Consider the following 17,137-nt stretch of genomic DNA (forward strand, 5'->3'; position numbering starts at 1 on the left):
GTCACCCCTAAGTCCTTCTTTTCGTTAAACTTCCCAACAAATGGCTATTCAACCTCTTCTTCAAAACCTCCAGTAATGGTGCGCCTGAGGTAACCCCTTCCATAATTGTTCTCACTGAAAAGAAATTTCTCCTTAGTTCTAGGTTGCTTCTCTCCTTGATGAATTTCCATCCGTTGCGTCTTGTCCTGCCCTCAGGTGCTTTGGAGAATAGGTTCAGCCCCCCTCTTCTTTATGGTAGCCCCTCAAATATTGGAAGACAGTTATGATGTCCCCTCTGGTCCATCTCTTCATCAGAGTTGACAATCCATAGGAGACCGTCTTCTACAGCCAAGCAGAGGAGTTTGAAGAGGGATTACTGAGAGCTACTTCTCGTCCCTTGTCATAAATTGCCAGAGGTCTCACATCGCTCACTTCTGAGCATGCAATTCACAGGTTTCATCTCACCCCCCCAGAAGTCCCTCACCTGTTTCTCCTCACAAAATGCTTGAAGGTCACACTTTCCTCATTTCTCATCTCACTTACCTCATATTGCCCATCTAGGGAAATTCAGAGGTCGTAGCTTTCTTATTTCAAAGGTTCCCCCCTACTTAAATTCTCGCCATAAACTCCATAGGTGCAGTAGTGGGCCAAAATTGTGGAAACCTTTTGGGAAAAGTGTATTTTCTAAAACTAGCTAATAGCGCCACTTTTTGGGGGGAGTGGTACCATAAAATTATATATCAATGGGAAGATAATTGAATCAAGAATCTAATGCAATAACTTTGATGAAGGATTTGCAATTAGAATAGCAGTTACAGTATAAAGAAGAAAAGTGAAACACATAGAAAAAATGAGATCTACAAAAATGAGCACCATAGATAAAACGAGATGTACAGAAATTATCACCCATGTCAGTTAATACTTCGTTGGGTAACCTTTAGCATGAATGATGGCCTTACAACGTCTTCCCATGGAGTGAACCAAGTCTTTGAGTTCTGCAGCTGTTCTAATGTGAAACCAAGATTGAATGATGGCTTCTATTAACTGGGTTTTATTGCTGGGTCGCTTCTGACTAACCAGTTTCTTTAGTCGGCTCCATAGATTTTCCATTGGGTGAAGGTCTGGGCTATTCCCAGGTCATTCCAGCAGTGGAATAGGATTATCTGGAAACTCCAGGAAAAAAAAAGTGGTGTTATTAGCCATCAAACCTCAAAAATACACTTTTCCCAAAAAGGTTTCCACAATTTTGGCCACTACTGTAGAAACATAGACAATGGAACGGTAGAAAAAGATCAGCGGTCTATTGAGTTTGCCCTTTGAGTTTTTGTTTATTTAAATGTATTTATTGTTTTTTTATTTACAGGTAATCCTTGATTTACAACATTTCGTTGAGTGACCAAAGTTACAACAGCACTGAAAAAAAAGAGACTTATGACCATTTTTCACACTGTCGCAGCATCCCCACAGTCAGGTGGTCAAAATTTGGACGCTTGGCCATTGACTCATATTTATGACGGTCGCTGTGCCCCGGGGGTCATGCGACCTCCCCGTTATGCGACCTCCTGACCAGCAAAGCCAACGGGGAAGCCAGATTCATTTAACAACCGTGTTATTCACTTAACAACTGCGGTGGTTCGTTTAACAACGGTGGCCAGAAAAGCTTGCAAATAGGGCAATAAATGTTCCCCTTAGCAGCATAATTTTGGGCTCAAATGTGGTTGTAAATTGAAGATGTAGTAGTTCAAGGCGTTCTAATAAAATCCTTGCCAAATCGGACTTACTTGCGATTGCTATTCAATCTCCGAAAAAGCCAGTTTGGGTTACTACATGTTACTAACTGAACTGCATTGATTCACTACTGTGGCAAGAAAAGTCACACAATGGGGCAAAGCTTGCTTAATAACCGTCTCGCTTAGCAACAGAAATGTTGTGCTCGATTTCGGTTCGTCACTGATAAATATGAGCCAGTTGACAAAGTATCCGAATATAGGTATTTCTCCCTTTTTGCAAGCAGTCCAGAATTATTTTAGAGTTGATCAGAGAAATGCGTTTTAGTTCTCGATAGCTTGATAGATTTAAAACCATTAAATGAACGAATGAAATGGCTCCCCACATATTTCATAATTAAGAATTATAGCTCTCTGGGAGATGTTTTGGCTGCTGCCTACGACACCATGGAAACAGATACTGTACCCTGAGCCACTTGCAAGCATCTGTTTTTAAAAAGGATTCAAAGAAAAGATTGGATTCCACAAATAAATATAAAAACAAGGAGAGGGAGAAAGAAACAGAGGGAAGGAAAAATCAAAGGCAGAATATTTTAATCCCAACTATACGAATGCATCTTTTCCTCAGCATCATTTTCACAGTGGAATCAATCTGTTTGATTTTATTTTATTTTTCCGCGGACAGGGAAAAACCCCAACAGATTTGGCACAGCAGGGAAATCCATAAGAGGGCCAAGATAATACAGAATTACATCAAGTTAAAACTGCTCAGCCTCTTTCTCACTGTCTTTTAGTGGTGCTATTTTTAAAGAGGTTTTCTTTTTAACCGAGGCACAAAATGGATCTCGAATGCAGAGCTTCCGGAAAAAAATGCATTCCACAAGTTTAATTAAGAGGTAAAGATTGAAAAAGCGGGGTTTTTACCGAAGCATCCAAACACGTGGATTTACGCTACATACTCGGCAGCTAAAAAATAGTGTTTTACTTCGGTATAAAGGAGGTTTGCTGTAAAGGTGGGCAGTTTGGTACAAAAATGAAGGTGCTGGTCACCCAGCTGGCTTTCAGGCTTAAGACAGAACTAGAACTCACCGTCTCCAAAGTCACCCAGTCAGCTTAATATGCCTAAAGCAGGGTTAGAACTCACTGCCTCCTGGTTTCTAGCCTGATTTCTTGCTTAACTACTACAGCAAACTGGCTCCGTTCTCACAGATCTTGTGGCAGGGAGTTGGTGGAGCCTTACGGGTGAGGCTCCTCGTTTGTTATTTTGGAGATAGGTGCCCTTCAAAATGGCATCTTGTCAATCAATCAATCAAGATGGCCACCCCACTTCCTGATTATCAAAAGGCCTCTGTGCAAATCGGTCTGAGGGGGTCCTTAGTGGTCTTTCTCTCTGAGCTTGGTTGTTTTCTTAGAGACATTTCATTACCCAACTAGGTAACATCTTCAGTGTTAGAAAAGAGTGGGGTTTGCAAAGAGGAGGAGGAGGAGGAAGAGGAGGAGGAGGAGGAAGAGGAGGACTGTGGGGTCCTGGGTGCTCTCTGAGCTTGGTTGTTTTCTTAGAGACATTTCATTACCCAACTAGGTAACAACTTCAGTGTTAGAAAAGAGTGGAGTTTGCAAAGAGGAGGAGGAGGAGGAAGAGGAGGAGGAGGAGGAAGAGGAGGACTGTGGGGTCCTGGGTGCTCTCTGAGCTTGGTTGTTTTCTTAGAGACATTTCATTACCCAACTAGGTAACAACTTCAGTGTTAGAAAAGAGTGGGGTTTGCAAAGAGGAGGAGGAGGAGGAGGAGTCCTTGGTGCTGTCTGAGCTCGGTTGTTTCCTTGCAGATGTTTCATCACCGAGACGACTCCCACCAAACACTGACAGGGGCAAATATATAAAAAGAGCGAACCCGACTCCCTTCTAGCACTGATGATGTTCCCTAGTCGGGTCATGAAACGTCTGCAAGAAAAAAACCACCAAGCTCAGAGGGCATCAAGGAGCCCTCATTTCAACCCTGAGCGGCCGATATTCTCCTTTATTGATCCAATGCGTTCTATCAAATGATAAAACCAATCCAGTGTGGCGACTTCGGGGGACGCGGCCCAGTTCCATCCGTCCTGACTTCTCCTCCTCTCCCGCCACCCCGTCACCTCAGCGCCCCTCTTTTTATATCACGGTTTTTAAGGGAAAAGGAGGAGCAAACATTTCGGTCTTTTTCACCTCACGCTCCCAGTCAAGAATCAACACAGACGTCAGTCAAAGCGGTTGCGTAAAATGAGACGCCCTGCCCCGTATCTTAATTACAGCTACCTGTCCAGGTAGTTGACAATGTTGGGGTTTTTGTTTTCCCTCATGACCAGAATCTCATTGATAATCAATTCTTTCTTAGGCTGCTGCTGCAAATTCATCTGTTTGATGGCGACCTGAATTTTGGGGAAAAAAAAGGAAGCCATAAATTTCGGCTGCAAGAGTCACAATTCTTAACGGCGGCGGAAGATATTAGAAATAGAGGCAATCCTCGATTTACAACCATAATGGAGCGTGCCCAGTATGGTGGTACGTTGTGGTGGTCGTTAAACGGAGCGTCCATGGGATAACCTCATTTAATGACCGCAATCTCTGCTCTCCCCGTTGCTGTCATTAAATGACTGCATGGGTTAAGTGTGACGTCCATGGGATCACCTCACTTAATGACCGCGATCTCTGCTCTCCCCGTTGCTGTCATTAAATGACTGCATGGGTTAAGTGTGACGTCCATGGGATCACCTCACTTAATGACCGTGAGCTCTGCTCTCCCTGTTGCTGTCATTAAATGACTGCATGGGTTAAGTGTGACGTCCATGGGATCACCTCACTTAATGACCGCAATCTCCGCTCCCCTCATTGCTGTCACTATTTATTTATTTATTTATTTATTTAATCACATTTTTATACCGCCCTATCTCCCGAGGGACTCAGGGCGGTTTAACAGCCTGATAAAAAAACACAAATATAAAAACACAAATATAAAAACACTAAACGACCGCATGGGCTGTTAAGCAAGACGTCCACACGACCACCTTTAATGATCATAATCCCTGCTCTCCCCATTGCTGTCGTTAAGTGACTGCATGGATTGTAAGCAAGATATCCATGACCTTGGAGGTCTTCTAGTCCAGGGGTCTGCAAACTTGGCTCTTTTAAGACTTAGTGGACTTCAATTCCCAGAGTTCCTCAGCCAGCTTTGGAACTCTGGGAATTGAAGTCCACAAGTCTTAAAAGAGCCAAGTTTGCAGACCCCTGCTCTAGTCCAATCCCCCTGCTCAAGCGGGAGAACCTATACCCGCAACAGTGAACCTATGGCACACATGCCACAGATGGAATGAAGTACCCTCTCTGATGGCACGCAAGCTATCGCCCCAGTTAGAGCTCTGCTGCGCATGCACATGTGCCTCTCACCAGCCAGCTGGTCTTCAAGTCTCTGCCACTCATGCACAGGGGGCAGGGAACATGCGCAGGGGCTGCACACGCATTGAATTTTGGGGTTTGGGCGCATGTGAATTCACACACGGGTACATGCGCTTTGGGCACTCGGTCCGGAAAAAGTTAGCCATCTCTGCCCTATACCATTTCAGAGCAATGGTTGTCCAGTCTCTCCTTAAAAACCTCCAGTGATGGAGCGCCCACAACTTCTGGTGGCAACTAGTTCCCCTGGTTAATTGTTATGACTGTCAGGAAATTTCTCCTTAGTTCTAAATTGCTTCTCTCCTTGATGAGTTTCCACCCGTTGTTTCTCATCCTGCCTTCAGGTGCTTTGGAGAATAGCTCAGTGGTGGGATTCAAGTAATTTAACAACCGGTTCTCTGCCCTAATGATTTCTTCCAACAACCAGTTTGCTAAATTGCTCAGAAAGTTAACAACCGGTTCTCCCGAAGTGGTGCGAACCGGCTGAATCCCACCACTGGAATAGCTTGACTCCCTCTTCTTTGTGGCAGCCCCTGAGATATTGGAACACTGCTATCATGTCTCCCCTAGTCCTTCTTTTCATTAAACTATGGATAGATAAAAATGGTAGATTCCTTCCTTCCTTCTTTCCGTCTTTCCTTCCTCCTTTCCTTCCTTCCTTCCTTCTTTTTTCTTCTTTCTTTCCGTCTTTCCGTCTTTCCTTCCTTCCTTCCTTGATTAGTTTCCACCCATTGCTTCTTGTCCTGCCTTCAGGTGCTTTGGAGAACAGTTTGACTCCCTCTTCTTTGTGGCAGCCCCTGAGATATTGGAACACTGCTATCATGTCTCCCCTAGTCCTTCTTTTCATTAAACTATGGATAGATAAAAATGGTAGATTCCTTCCTTCCTTCCTTCCTTCTTTCCGTCTTTCCTTCCTCCTTTCCTTCCTTCTTTTTTCTTCTTTCTTTCCGTCTTTCCGTCTTTCCTTCCTTCCTTCCTTCCTTCCTTGATGAGTTTCCACCCGTTGCTTCTCATCCTGCCCTCAGGTGCTCTGGAGAATAGCTCAGTGGTGGGATTCAAGTAATTTAACAACCAGTTCTCTGCCCTAATGATTTCTTCCAACAACCAGTTTGCTAAATTGCTCAGAAAGTTAACAACCGGTTCTCCCAAAGTGGTGCGAACCGGCTGAATCCCACCACTGGAATAGCTTGACTCCCTCTTCTTTGTGGCAGCCCCTGAGATATTTTACATCGTGGTCGCCACGATGTAAAAAAGATGTTGAGACTCTAGAAAGAGTGCAGAGAAGAGCGACAAAGATGATTAGGGGACTGGAGGCTAAAACATATGAAGAACGGTTGCAGGAACTCGGTATGTCTAGTTTAATAAAAAGAAGGACTAGGGGAGACATGACAGCAGTGTTCCAATATCTCAGGGGTTGCCACAAAGAAGAGGGAGTCGGGCTGTTCTCCAAAGCACCTGAGGGCAGAACAAAAAGCAATGGATGGAAACTATCCAAGGAGAGAAGCAACTTAGAACTAAGGAGAAATTTCCTGACAGTTAGAACAATTAATAAGTGGAACGACTTGCCTTCAGAAGTTGTGAATGCTCCAACACTGGAAATTTTTAAGAAAATGTTGGATAACCATCTGACTGAGATGGTGTAGGGTTTCCTGCCTGGGCAGGGGGTTGGACTAGAAGGCTTCCCTTCCAACTCTGTTGTTATATATATTTATATATTGGAACACTGCTGTCATGTCTCCCCTGGTCCTTCTTTTCATTAAACTAGACATGCCCAGTTCCTGCAACCGTTCTTCATATGTTTTAGTCTCCAGTCCCCCTCCAGTCCCCTCTGCCTCCACCCACCTCACCTCACACCTGCCGAAGCCTTTACCTCTTGTGCCGTCGCTACGTCCATCGCTGTGTAAACCGTACCCGAAGCCCTGAAACACAACACAGAGAAGACAAATCTGTTTAAAAGAGCTTCCATTACCGTTTATAAGCATTGATAAACCCTTTCAGGAATAAGCCGACTCTCAATTTTTAATCAGAATATTAAGCAAAATGCACCACCCGTGGATGCCGGCTCTCATCATTTTTATATGTTTTAATTTTCACAATGGGCTTATGTGTGGGTAATCCATGGATGATCCATTTTTCAGGGTGTTTTTAGTTCAAAGCTCAGCTTATCCGCAGATGGGCTCCTACACAAGTATATACGGGGATGCACAGATATTTTACAAAACCGTATATATCCATAGATAAGCCCACCTGTGGATACTCAATTTTGGGGCTACAGATAGGCTCAATTTACAACTACAATTCAGCCCCCAGTTTTTTTGTCTCTGCAAGTTCTTCTGCTTGATTTTATAACCTTTTTTTGGCCACAGTTGTTAAGTGAATCATTGCAATGGTTCACTTAGTAACCCGGTTGTTAAATGAATCTGGCTTCCCCATTGTGTCAGAAGGTCACACAAAATATGATCAAAGTTTGACTTCCCTTAAGTTTGTTTCATTAACTGCTTTCTCATCCTTGTTTTTTGTTTTAAATGGAGACGAACAGCCAGTTTGGTGCGGCTGTTAAGGTGCTGGCCTAGAAACCAGGAGATGGTGAATTCTAGACCCGCCTTAGGCATGAAAACCACCTGGGTGACTTTGCACCAATCACCAGGAGATTGTGAATTCAAGTCCCACCTTTGGCATGAAAGCTACTTGGGTGACTTTGGGCCAGTCACCAGGAGACTGTGAGTTCTAGTTCTGCTTTAGGCAGCAAAGCCGACTGAGGTGACTTTGCACCAATTACCAGGACACGGTGAATTCTAGTCCCGCCTTAGGCATGAAAGCCGGCTAGGTGAGTTTGGGCCAATTAATAGGAGATGGTGAATTCTAGTCCCGCCTTAGGTAGAAAAACCACCTGGATAACTTTGAGCCGATCACCAGGAGACGGTGAATTCTAGTCCTGCCTTAGGTAGAAAAACCACCTGGGTAACTTTGAGCCGATCACCAGGAGATGGTGAATTCTAGTCCCACCTTAGGCATGAAAGCTGGCTGGGTGAGTTTGGTCCAATCACCAGGAGACAGTGAATTCTAGTCCCACCTTAGATATGAAAGTCAGCTGGGAGATTTTGGGCCAATCACCAGGAGACCGTGAGTTCTAGTCCCGCCTTAGACATGAAAAGCAGCCAAATGACTCTGGACCAATCACCAGGAGACGGTGAGTTCTAGTCCTAATTTCCTCCTGGAAACCAGCTGGATGACTTTGGGCCAGTCCCTCTCTCTCAGCCCAACCCACCTCACAGGCTTGTTGTTGTTGTGGGGGAAAAAAACAGGAGGGAAGGAGGAATATTAGGCATGTTCTCTGCCTCAAGTTATTTATAAAGTAATAAAAGGCAAGATAACAACTCTAATAAATAACCTGGTTCAGCCAATTTGCAGAAGGACTTCTAGGGACTGAAAAAAGCTCACTGCAATTGAGATTAAGGTCAACTCTCATTTCCCCTCCCATTTCAACTCTTATTTTTCCTTCCTCCCCAACCCTCCCGGTAGGTTTATTCGCAGCGTTTGTGGGAATTGTGCAGCCGTGTGACAACAAGGGACAATAAAACTGGCTGCAGGACAAAAATTTGATTCCCACCTGCTGGAGGCCTTTGTCTGGGTGACCTAACTGCCTATTCGCCCATGGAAATCGGTTCTTGGCAAGCGGGGAAACCCTCGAAACCGATACGGGCGCTATTATGCGCAGATTCCAAAGATCCCACAGAAACAGCCCACTTGGAACGATACAAAAATTACGGAAGAAAAATTTCCATGGCTTCGCTCAAGGCAGCAAATTTCTACAGGAAAAACACGGGGTTTAAAATGTCCCCATTTGGAAAAGTACAGGCAGGCCTTGACAAGGAATGGTGCGGTAGCCCAGAGGTGGATCTCTCGCCTCGCAATCAGGAGGCTGCGAGTTCGATCCTAGGTAGAGGCAGATATTTCTCTCTCTCTCTGGACACAATGAGAATATACCTGCTGAACAAAACTCAGCATTGGCGACAGGAAGGGCATCTGGCCAGGAAACACTCTGCTCGTTCCATTCAGTTGTCCAGACTCTGCCCCGCAAGGGATTATGGGGGCATTAAAAGAGGACGATGACAGGTAAAAAAAGGTAAAGATTCCCCTCGCACATATGTGCTAGTCGTTCCCGACTCTAGGGGGCGGTGCTCATCTCCGTTTCAAAGCCGAAGAGCCAGCGCTGTCCCAAGACGTCTCCGTGGTCATGTGGCCGGCATGACTCAATGCCAAAGGCGCACGGAACGCTCTTCCCTTCCCACCAAAGGTGGTCCCTATTTTTTCTACTTGCATTTTTTATGTGCTTTCGAACTGCTAGGTTGGCAGAAGCTGGGACAAGTCACGGGAGCTCGCCCCGTTACACGGCAGCACTAGGGATTCGAATTGTTGAACTGCTGACCTTTCGATCGACAAGCTCAGCGTCTTAATCCCTGAGCCACCGCATCCCATATGACAGGTAGTCCTTGATATATTCATTTAGTGACCGTTCCAAGTTACAACAGCACCGAAAAAAGCGATTTATGACCGTTTTTCATTTAGGACCTTTGCCGGCATTCCCGTGGTCGTGTGATCAGAATTCAGATGCATGGCAATGGTTCGTATTTATTTCATATTTTTGTGTCCCGGCCGAGTCACGTGATCCACTTTTGCGACCTTCTGACAATCAAAGTCACTGGCCAGATTCATTTCACAACCGTGTCACTAGCTGAACAACTGCAGTTGTAATAAAATGTTGCAAGAAAAGGTTGTAAAATGGGCCAAAACTCACTTTCTGGTTTAACGACTGAAATTTTGGTCTCAATTGTAGTGGTAAGTCGGGGATTACACATAAGAAAAAAAAGTTTGCTTCTGGTACTCCTCACCATAAGCCTACACCAAGGAAACATTTTGTAAAAAAGAGAATTTTTGTTAAAGTATCTGTTACCTCTGTTTTTTGGGCAACTCCCTTATGGTCATAAATCGAGGACTACCTGTGTAGATGTGTGCAGGCATCCAAGAAAAGTCATTAAATCAGGTCGGTTACATAGGTGACCTGTTTTATGACCCTCATGACTTATGACTCATGTGATGGGCAGTGTTCTGTCCCCCTCGCCTCAGTCCAGGAGACACGAGCGATGACTTAACTAGCCGGCAACTATCAGCTCTGGCAGCAAACTAGAGAGCGTCTGCCAAGTGTCTTTGTTATCTCTCTTGATGCCGATGAGTCAACCAGGAAACCAGGAACAAACAGTACTTCAGCTCAAGTTATCTCCCTCTAAGCAGTTGATTTGCTCGCCACGAAGTGGTATAGCAGCCCTTGCTGCTTTTATACTCTGTGGAGTGTGGCTCCGTGAGTCAGCACTTCCTAGGCCTGCCCCACCCCTGCTTCTGTTGTTCCAGCCTCTCCTGCCTACGAAACCTAGGGTCCAGCCAGGCCTGATTGTCATCAGCTGGGTTGGAGGCGTGGCCTGGGGGGAAGAGTCAGGTGACAGAGGCCTCGTTATCTCCTCCACCTGGCCTGCCTCTGGTTCCTGGAAAGGGAAGCCGGTGCTCCAGAGATAAGTCCTGATGGCTCTTCCCCCTCACTTTCCAAATCACTTTCTGGCAGGGGGCTCGGCTCGGGGGGAGTAGACACAACAGGCAGGCTTCATTACGGTGTAAGTCAGGGGTCTCCAACCTTGGCAACTTTAAGACGTGTGGACTTCAACTCCCAGAATTCCTCAGCCAGCTGCTGGTTGAGGAATTCTGGGAGTTGATGTCCACAAGTCTTAAAGTTGCCAAGGTTGGAGACCCCTGATTTAAGTGAAGGATTATCTGCAGATCTGTACTCATAAAATGTGAGTAACAACTCTTGAGATTCTCTTGCTTTTAGAAAATAAATCACAACTATAATCTGTTATTCAGTCATTGATTTTAACAGTAAAGAAAAGTAATCAAAAGGAATTACGGTATCTAATTTACTGAACAAGGAAGCGTATTTCAAAGAATTCCATTTCAACCCTTAAATACAGGTAGTCCTCAACCTAAGACTGCAAATGAGCCCAAAATTTCTGTTGCTAAGCGAGACAATTGTTAAGCTTTGCCCCATCTTACAACCTTCCTTGCCACAGTCGTTGAGTGAATCACTGCAGTCGTTAAGTTAGGCACAGGGTTGTTAAGTGAATCTGGCTTCCCCATTAACTTTGCTTATCAGATGGTCACAAAAAGAGAATACGCAACCGAGGGACACTGCAATAAATATGCTTTAATTTCCAAGTGTCTGAATTTTGATCACATGATCATGGGGATGCCGCCATGTGAAAAACAGTCAAAAGTCATTTTTTTCTATGCCGTTGCAGCTTCAGTCACTAAATAGAATAGAAGAGAAGAGAAGAGAATAGAATATGGAATGGAATGGAATGGAATGGAATAGAATAGAATAGAATAGAATAGAATAGAATAGAATAGAATAGAATAGAATAGAATAGAATAGAATAGAATAGAATAGAATAGAATAGAGTAAGGAATAGAAGAGAAGAGAAGAGAAGAGAAGAGAAGAGAAGAGAAGAGAAGAGAAGAGAAGAGAAGAGTATGGAATGGAATGGAATGGAATGGAATGGAATGGAATAGAATAGAATAGAATAGAATAGGAGGAATGGAAATAGAATAGAATAGAATAGAATAGAATAGAATAGAATAGAATAGAATAGAATAGAATAGAATATGGAATAGAATAGAATAGAATAGAATAGAATAGAATAGAATAGAATAGAATAGAATAGAATAGAATAGAATAGAATAGAATAGAATAATGGAATGGAATAGAAGAGAGAGAAGAGAGAGAGAGAGAGAGAGAGAGAAGAGAAGAGAGAGAGAGAGAAGAGAAGAGAATGGAATGGAATGAATGGAATGGAATGGAATGGAATGGAATGGAATAGAATAGAATAGAATAGAATAGAATAGGAGGAATGGAAATAGAATAGAATAGAAAGAATAGAATAGAATAGAATAGAATAGAATAGAATAGAATATGGAATGGAATGGAATAGAATAGAATAGAATAGAATAGAATAGAATAGAATAGAATAGAATATGGAATGGAATGGAATGGAATGGAATGAAATGGAATAGAATAGAATAGAATAGAATAGAATAGAATAGAATGGAATGGAATGGAATGGAATGGAATGGAATGGAATGGAATGGAATGGAATAGAATAGAATAGAATAGAATAGAATAGAATAGAATAGAATAGAATAGAATATGGAATGGAATGGAATGGAATGGAATGGAATGGAATAGAATAGAATAGAATAGAATAGAATAGAATAGAATAGAATAGAATAGAATAGAATAGAATAGAATTTAATTTATTGGCCAAGTGTGATTGGACACACAAGGAATTTGCCTTGGTGCATATGCTCTCAGTGTACATAAAAGAAAAAATATCTTCATCAAGGTACAACATTTACAACACAAATGATGGTCATAGGGTACATTTTAACCCTTAATGATAGCAACAAAAAGTTACAGTCATACAGTCATAAGTGGAAAGAGATTGGTGATGGAAACGATGAGAAGATTAATAGTAGTGTAGATTAGTAAATAGTTAGTAAATGAACAGTTGTAAGTCGAGGACTACCTGTATCAAAGAAGCAGTCGCTTACAATTAAATACTTACCCTTGTCCAATCTTCTCAAAACTGGTATATTTCTTCTTGGGATCCCCGATGCTTACGATACCTCCTTTTAAAGCAAAAAAAAAGAGAAATCAAATTTTAATTCTGCAGTTTTAAGCTTTTTGGTACTTGCAGACAGCAATTCCTTGGAAATACAGTTAAGTTTTCCGGGATAAAAACTTACAAGGAAAAGAATTGAAAAGTTCGAATCATGGGACTAAGACTTCAGTAAGTTTTCAATGTTGATATTTTTCCTTTTAATATTTTTCCTTTTAATATTTTTCCTTTTAATATTTTTCCTTTTAATGCAACGTGATCAATGATAATAGAATAGAATAGAATAGAATAGAATAGATAGAATAGAATTTATTGGCCAAGTGTGATTGGACACACAAGGAATTTGTCTTGGTGCATATGCTTGTTGCTGGCAATCCTTATGATTTATATTGATATATTGACCATCAATTGTGTTGTAAATGTTGTACCTTGATGAACGTATCTTTTCTTTTATGTACACTGAGAGCATATGCACCAAGACAAATTCCTTGTGTGTCCAATCACACTTGGCCAATAAAATTCTATTCTATTCTATTCTAATGCAACGTGATCAATGATAATAGAATAGAATTTTTTATTGGCCAAGTGTGATTGGACACACAAGGAATTTGTCTTGGTGTATATGCTCTCAGTGTACATAAAAGATATGTTCATCAAGAATCACAACACTTAATGATAGTTATAGGGTGCAAATAAGCAATCAGGAAACAATCAATATCGATATAAATCATAAGGATACAAGCAACAAAGTTACAGTCATAAGTGGAAGGAGATGGGTGATGGGAATGATGAGTAGATTAATAGTAGTGCAGATTTAGTAAATAGTTTGACAGTGTTGAGGGAATAATTTGTTTAGCAGAGTGATGGCCTTCGGGGAAAAAACTGTTCTTGTGTCTAGTTGTTCTGGTGTGCAGTGCTCTGTAGCGTCGTTTTGAGGGTGGGAGTTGAAACAGTTTATGTCCAGGATGCGAGGGGTCTGTAAATATTTTCACAGCCCTCTTTTCGATGCAGGAACTTACTGGTAAAGTATTATATTACAGATCGATCACTTTCCTTCATTTTAAACAAAGGTATAGTAGAATAATATTACGTAAGTATGGAAGGGGAACTTCCAGAAAAAACTCCTATGTAAAAAATCCCTATTCAGAGCGTTGCCTCTCAAAATATAACAAAAATATAAGTATCCCATCCTGCTTTGTTTCATCTAAGAATTTGAATCTGCTGCTAGAAATTGTTCTGGTGGTTAAAAGCGTTCCTGACCTATTTATTACAAGTAGTCCTCGACTTACGACCGCAATCGAGCCCAACGTTTCTGTTGCTAAACGAGACAGTGGTCAAGAGAATTTTGCTCCATTTTACGACCTTCCTTGCCCCAGTTGCTAAGTGACTCACGGCAGCTGTTAGGTTATTCACACCGTGGTTGAAGTCCCCATTGCTTTTGCATGTCAAAAGGGGAAAATCACGTGACCTTGAGGATGCCGCAACCGTCATAAATACGAGTCGGTGACCAAGCGTTTGAAATTTGATAGCGTGACCATAACGGTCATAAGTTTGAAAATATGGACGCGAGTCACTGTTTTCAATGCCGTTGTAAATTTGAATCCAAATCGCGGGGAGGTCCTTTGTAACTTTCAACAGTTGCAAGTGGATTGTCGTAAGTAGAGGAATACCTGTACTTAGGGGTGGGCTTCAAAACTTTTAGCAAGGGTTTTTTCTGCCTTGTTGCTGGGTGTTGCGTGGCCATAGTGGGCGTGGCCTAGTCTGTGGGCGTGGCCTGGTTTCCTTTGGCAGAGGAAAGTTCTGGCAGCTACTCTCCAAGTGCTTGCCAAGTTTCTTATCAAGAGTCAGCGTGTTTACAGTCTGTTGCCGGAGCAACCAGGAGTCTAAAGAATGGTCAAGAATTTTACTCACGAAAATCCAAGCCTTAAATCCAAAAACTGTCTGAGGCTCAAACGATGCAGCTCACCCTTAGTAGCTTTTGTCCGTCACAAGGGCCCGATGGCAACCCCACCCCTTTTATCCCCTGTGGGGTGTGGCTCAGTGACTCAGCACTCTCTGGGCCTGCCACACCTCTTCCTTTGCTGCGCACGCCTCTCTTTCCGACGCTGTCTAGAGTCAATCCAAGATTGATCCTCCTCGTCCTCTATCTGTGGGGGCTCTGACACGCCTTCCTCCTGACCTTCCGCCGGCACTTGAGGCATTGCCAGGAAGGAGGGACCTGGAGAGGGAGGCCTTGTCGGCTCCTCTCCCTCACTCTCCGAGTCATCCTCCTCCATGAGGACAGGCTCGGGGGCCGGAGTCACAACACATGCATCCAAAACGGGCCGTGTGGGGACTCTTGGGCGGGCCCACCCAGGAGTGGGATTTGGAGGTTCTCTGAACTGCACAGAATCTTAGCTAGAGGTTCTCCCGAACTCCTGCAAACCCCCAGCAGCCCCACCCCGGCCTGTCCTACAGTTGAGTCTCCACAATATCATTTTTAGCCTTGACAATCCCTCTTAACACATTCCATCTATTTCGAGAAGCAACGCATCGCACATCACAGCACAAACCGCACTGGGAGACACTTCTGAAGGCCTTCAAACACCGATTGTGTGAAAGTTCGCACTTTGCACGGGGAAATGGCTTAACACAAAACAGGAGGCCGAGCTCAGGCGAGAAATGTTTTTGTCTGCGATCACAATTAAAAGATTGTGCGCGCGCACACACACACACACACCAATGCAATACAGGTAGTCCTCAACATATAGCCGTTTGCTTAGTGAGCATTCAAAGCTTTTTTCATAGCACTGAAAAAAGTGAATTATGACTTGTTTTTCATACTTAATGACCACTGCAACATCCACACGGCCGTACGATCTGAATTCAGACACGTAGCCACTGACTCATATTTACGACAGATGCAGCGTCCTAAGGGTCACGCGATCCGCTTTTACGACCTTCCGGCACGCAAAGTCAATGGGGGAGCCAGATTCGCTTAACAACCGCGTGATTCACTTAACAACTGCAACGATTCATTAAACAACGGTGGCAAGAAAGGTTATAAAAAGGGGCGAAACTCCCTTAACCCGTGTCTCGCGTAGCAACAGAAATGCTGGCCGCAACTGTGGTCATAAGTCGAGGACTACCTGTAATAGCCCCTTCTAACCGCCGACATCCCGATTTAAAAACAAATCTTACTTAATTTTTCCAGGATTTCTTCATCGGACATTTTAGGTTTTTTCTTCTGTTTCTCGGCACTTCTCGCCAGCGTATCGGGGGGCGTGATGCTGTTTTCGGAAGGGGAGTTGATGGGGGAGGTGGTCACATCTCTGGTTGGGGCTGGCGGAAGAGGTTCGATCACGGAGCGGGTGTAAATCTGTGTTTTTGGGAAGGAGAGAGAGAAACAGGCATTTTAAAAAAAATATGAGAGAAAGATCACGGAGAAATTGCTGGGATACCAATGATGCCCTCAAAAAAGTGATCCTACTTAGAAAACAGCGAGGGCTAAAAAAAGGGAATTTTCAGCCACTGTTTATCATCGGTACCAAGCGGAGCTTCCAGCAACAGTAGCAGTCTACCTTCAGGAGCTGGGACTGCTGAAAAACAATGAGGTTTACTGCTGCTTCTTCTGTCTTACAAGCATGTATGTGTCGCGTCCCACTCCTCCGCTGACGGCCGGGTCAGGGAAATCCGAATCAGGCGTGCCTCCGCAGCTCTGCCAAAGTCCTAGCAAAGTCCTCAAGGCAGGCAGGAGACCAGAAAGTGACTTCAGCAAGATATGTTTAGACTTTGCCTGAGTCAGAGAATGCCAGAAAGCAGATCCTTTATATAGGCCATGGGGTGTGGCTCCATGACTCAGCACTTATCCAGGCCTGCCCCTCCCTTCCTTCTGTTGCCTCCGCCTATCCAGTCTTCTGACGCGAGGGTCACTCCAGTCGGCAGCTGTTGGCAATTGACCTCCCTCAGGCTCTCATGCTGTGGAGGAGGGGGAGGGGTCTAGTTGCTCAGTTTGCCTGGGCATGGAGCCAGAGCTGGGGGCTGGAGGTATTTCTTCCTCTTCAGCCTGTCTGGGCATGGAGCCAGGGCTGGGGCCGGGAGGCATACTAGGACATTCCTCCGTGTTCGGAAGCAGATAAGAAGGCCCCGGCTGTGGTGAGATCGGACGAGACACAACAGTATGTTCTTCTAACCCAAGTATAGGTGGTCCTCAACTTACGACATTTGATTTAGTGAGCGCTTGGAAATTACAAAGGCATTGAAAGAAGTGACTTTCACACTTAACGACCGTGGCAGAATCC

General features: G+C 43.9%; 1 protein-coding gene across 3 annotated transcripts in view; it reads right to left on the reverse strand.

The window, feature by feature from the left end:
• The window catches only part of PAK1 (p21 (RAC1) activated kinase 1), a 108,144-nt gene that overhangs the window by 14,027 nt on the left and 76,980 nt on the right, over window positions 1–17,137 (reverse strand). For all 3 annotated transcript variants that reach the window (XM_058186546.1, XM_058186545.1, XM_058186544.1), the window contains exons 7-10: window positions 16,038–16,215; window positions 12,804–12,867; window positions 7,004–7,052; window positions 4,000–4,112 (exon numbers count right to left, since the gene is read on the reverse strand). In XM_058186546.1, coding sequence (XP_058042529.1) covers window positions 4,000–4,112; window positions 7,004–7,052; window positions 12,804–12,867; window positions 16,038–16,215 — 404 coding nt within the window. The remainder of the gene's footprint in view (window positions 1–3,999; window positions 4,113–7,003; window positions 7,053–12,803; window positions 12,868–16,037; window positions 16,216–17,137) is intronic.

The sequence above is a fragment of the Ahaetulla prasina genome, chromosome 5, assembly GCF_028640845.1.
Source record: "Ahaetulla prasina isolate Xishuangbanna chromosome 5, ASM2864084v1, whole genome shotgun sequence".
Taxonomy (NCBI): Eukaryota; Metazoa; Chordata; class Lepidosauria; order Squamata; family Colubridae; genus Ahaetulla; species Ahaetulla prasina.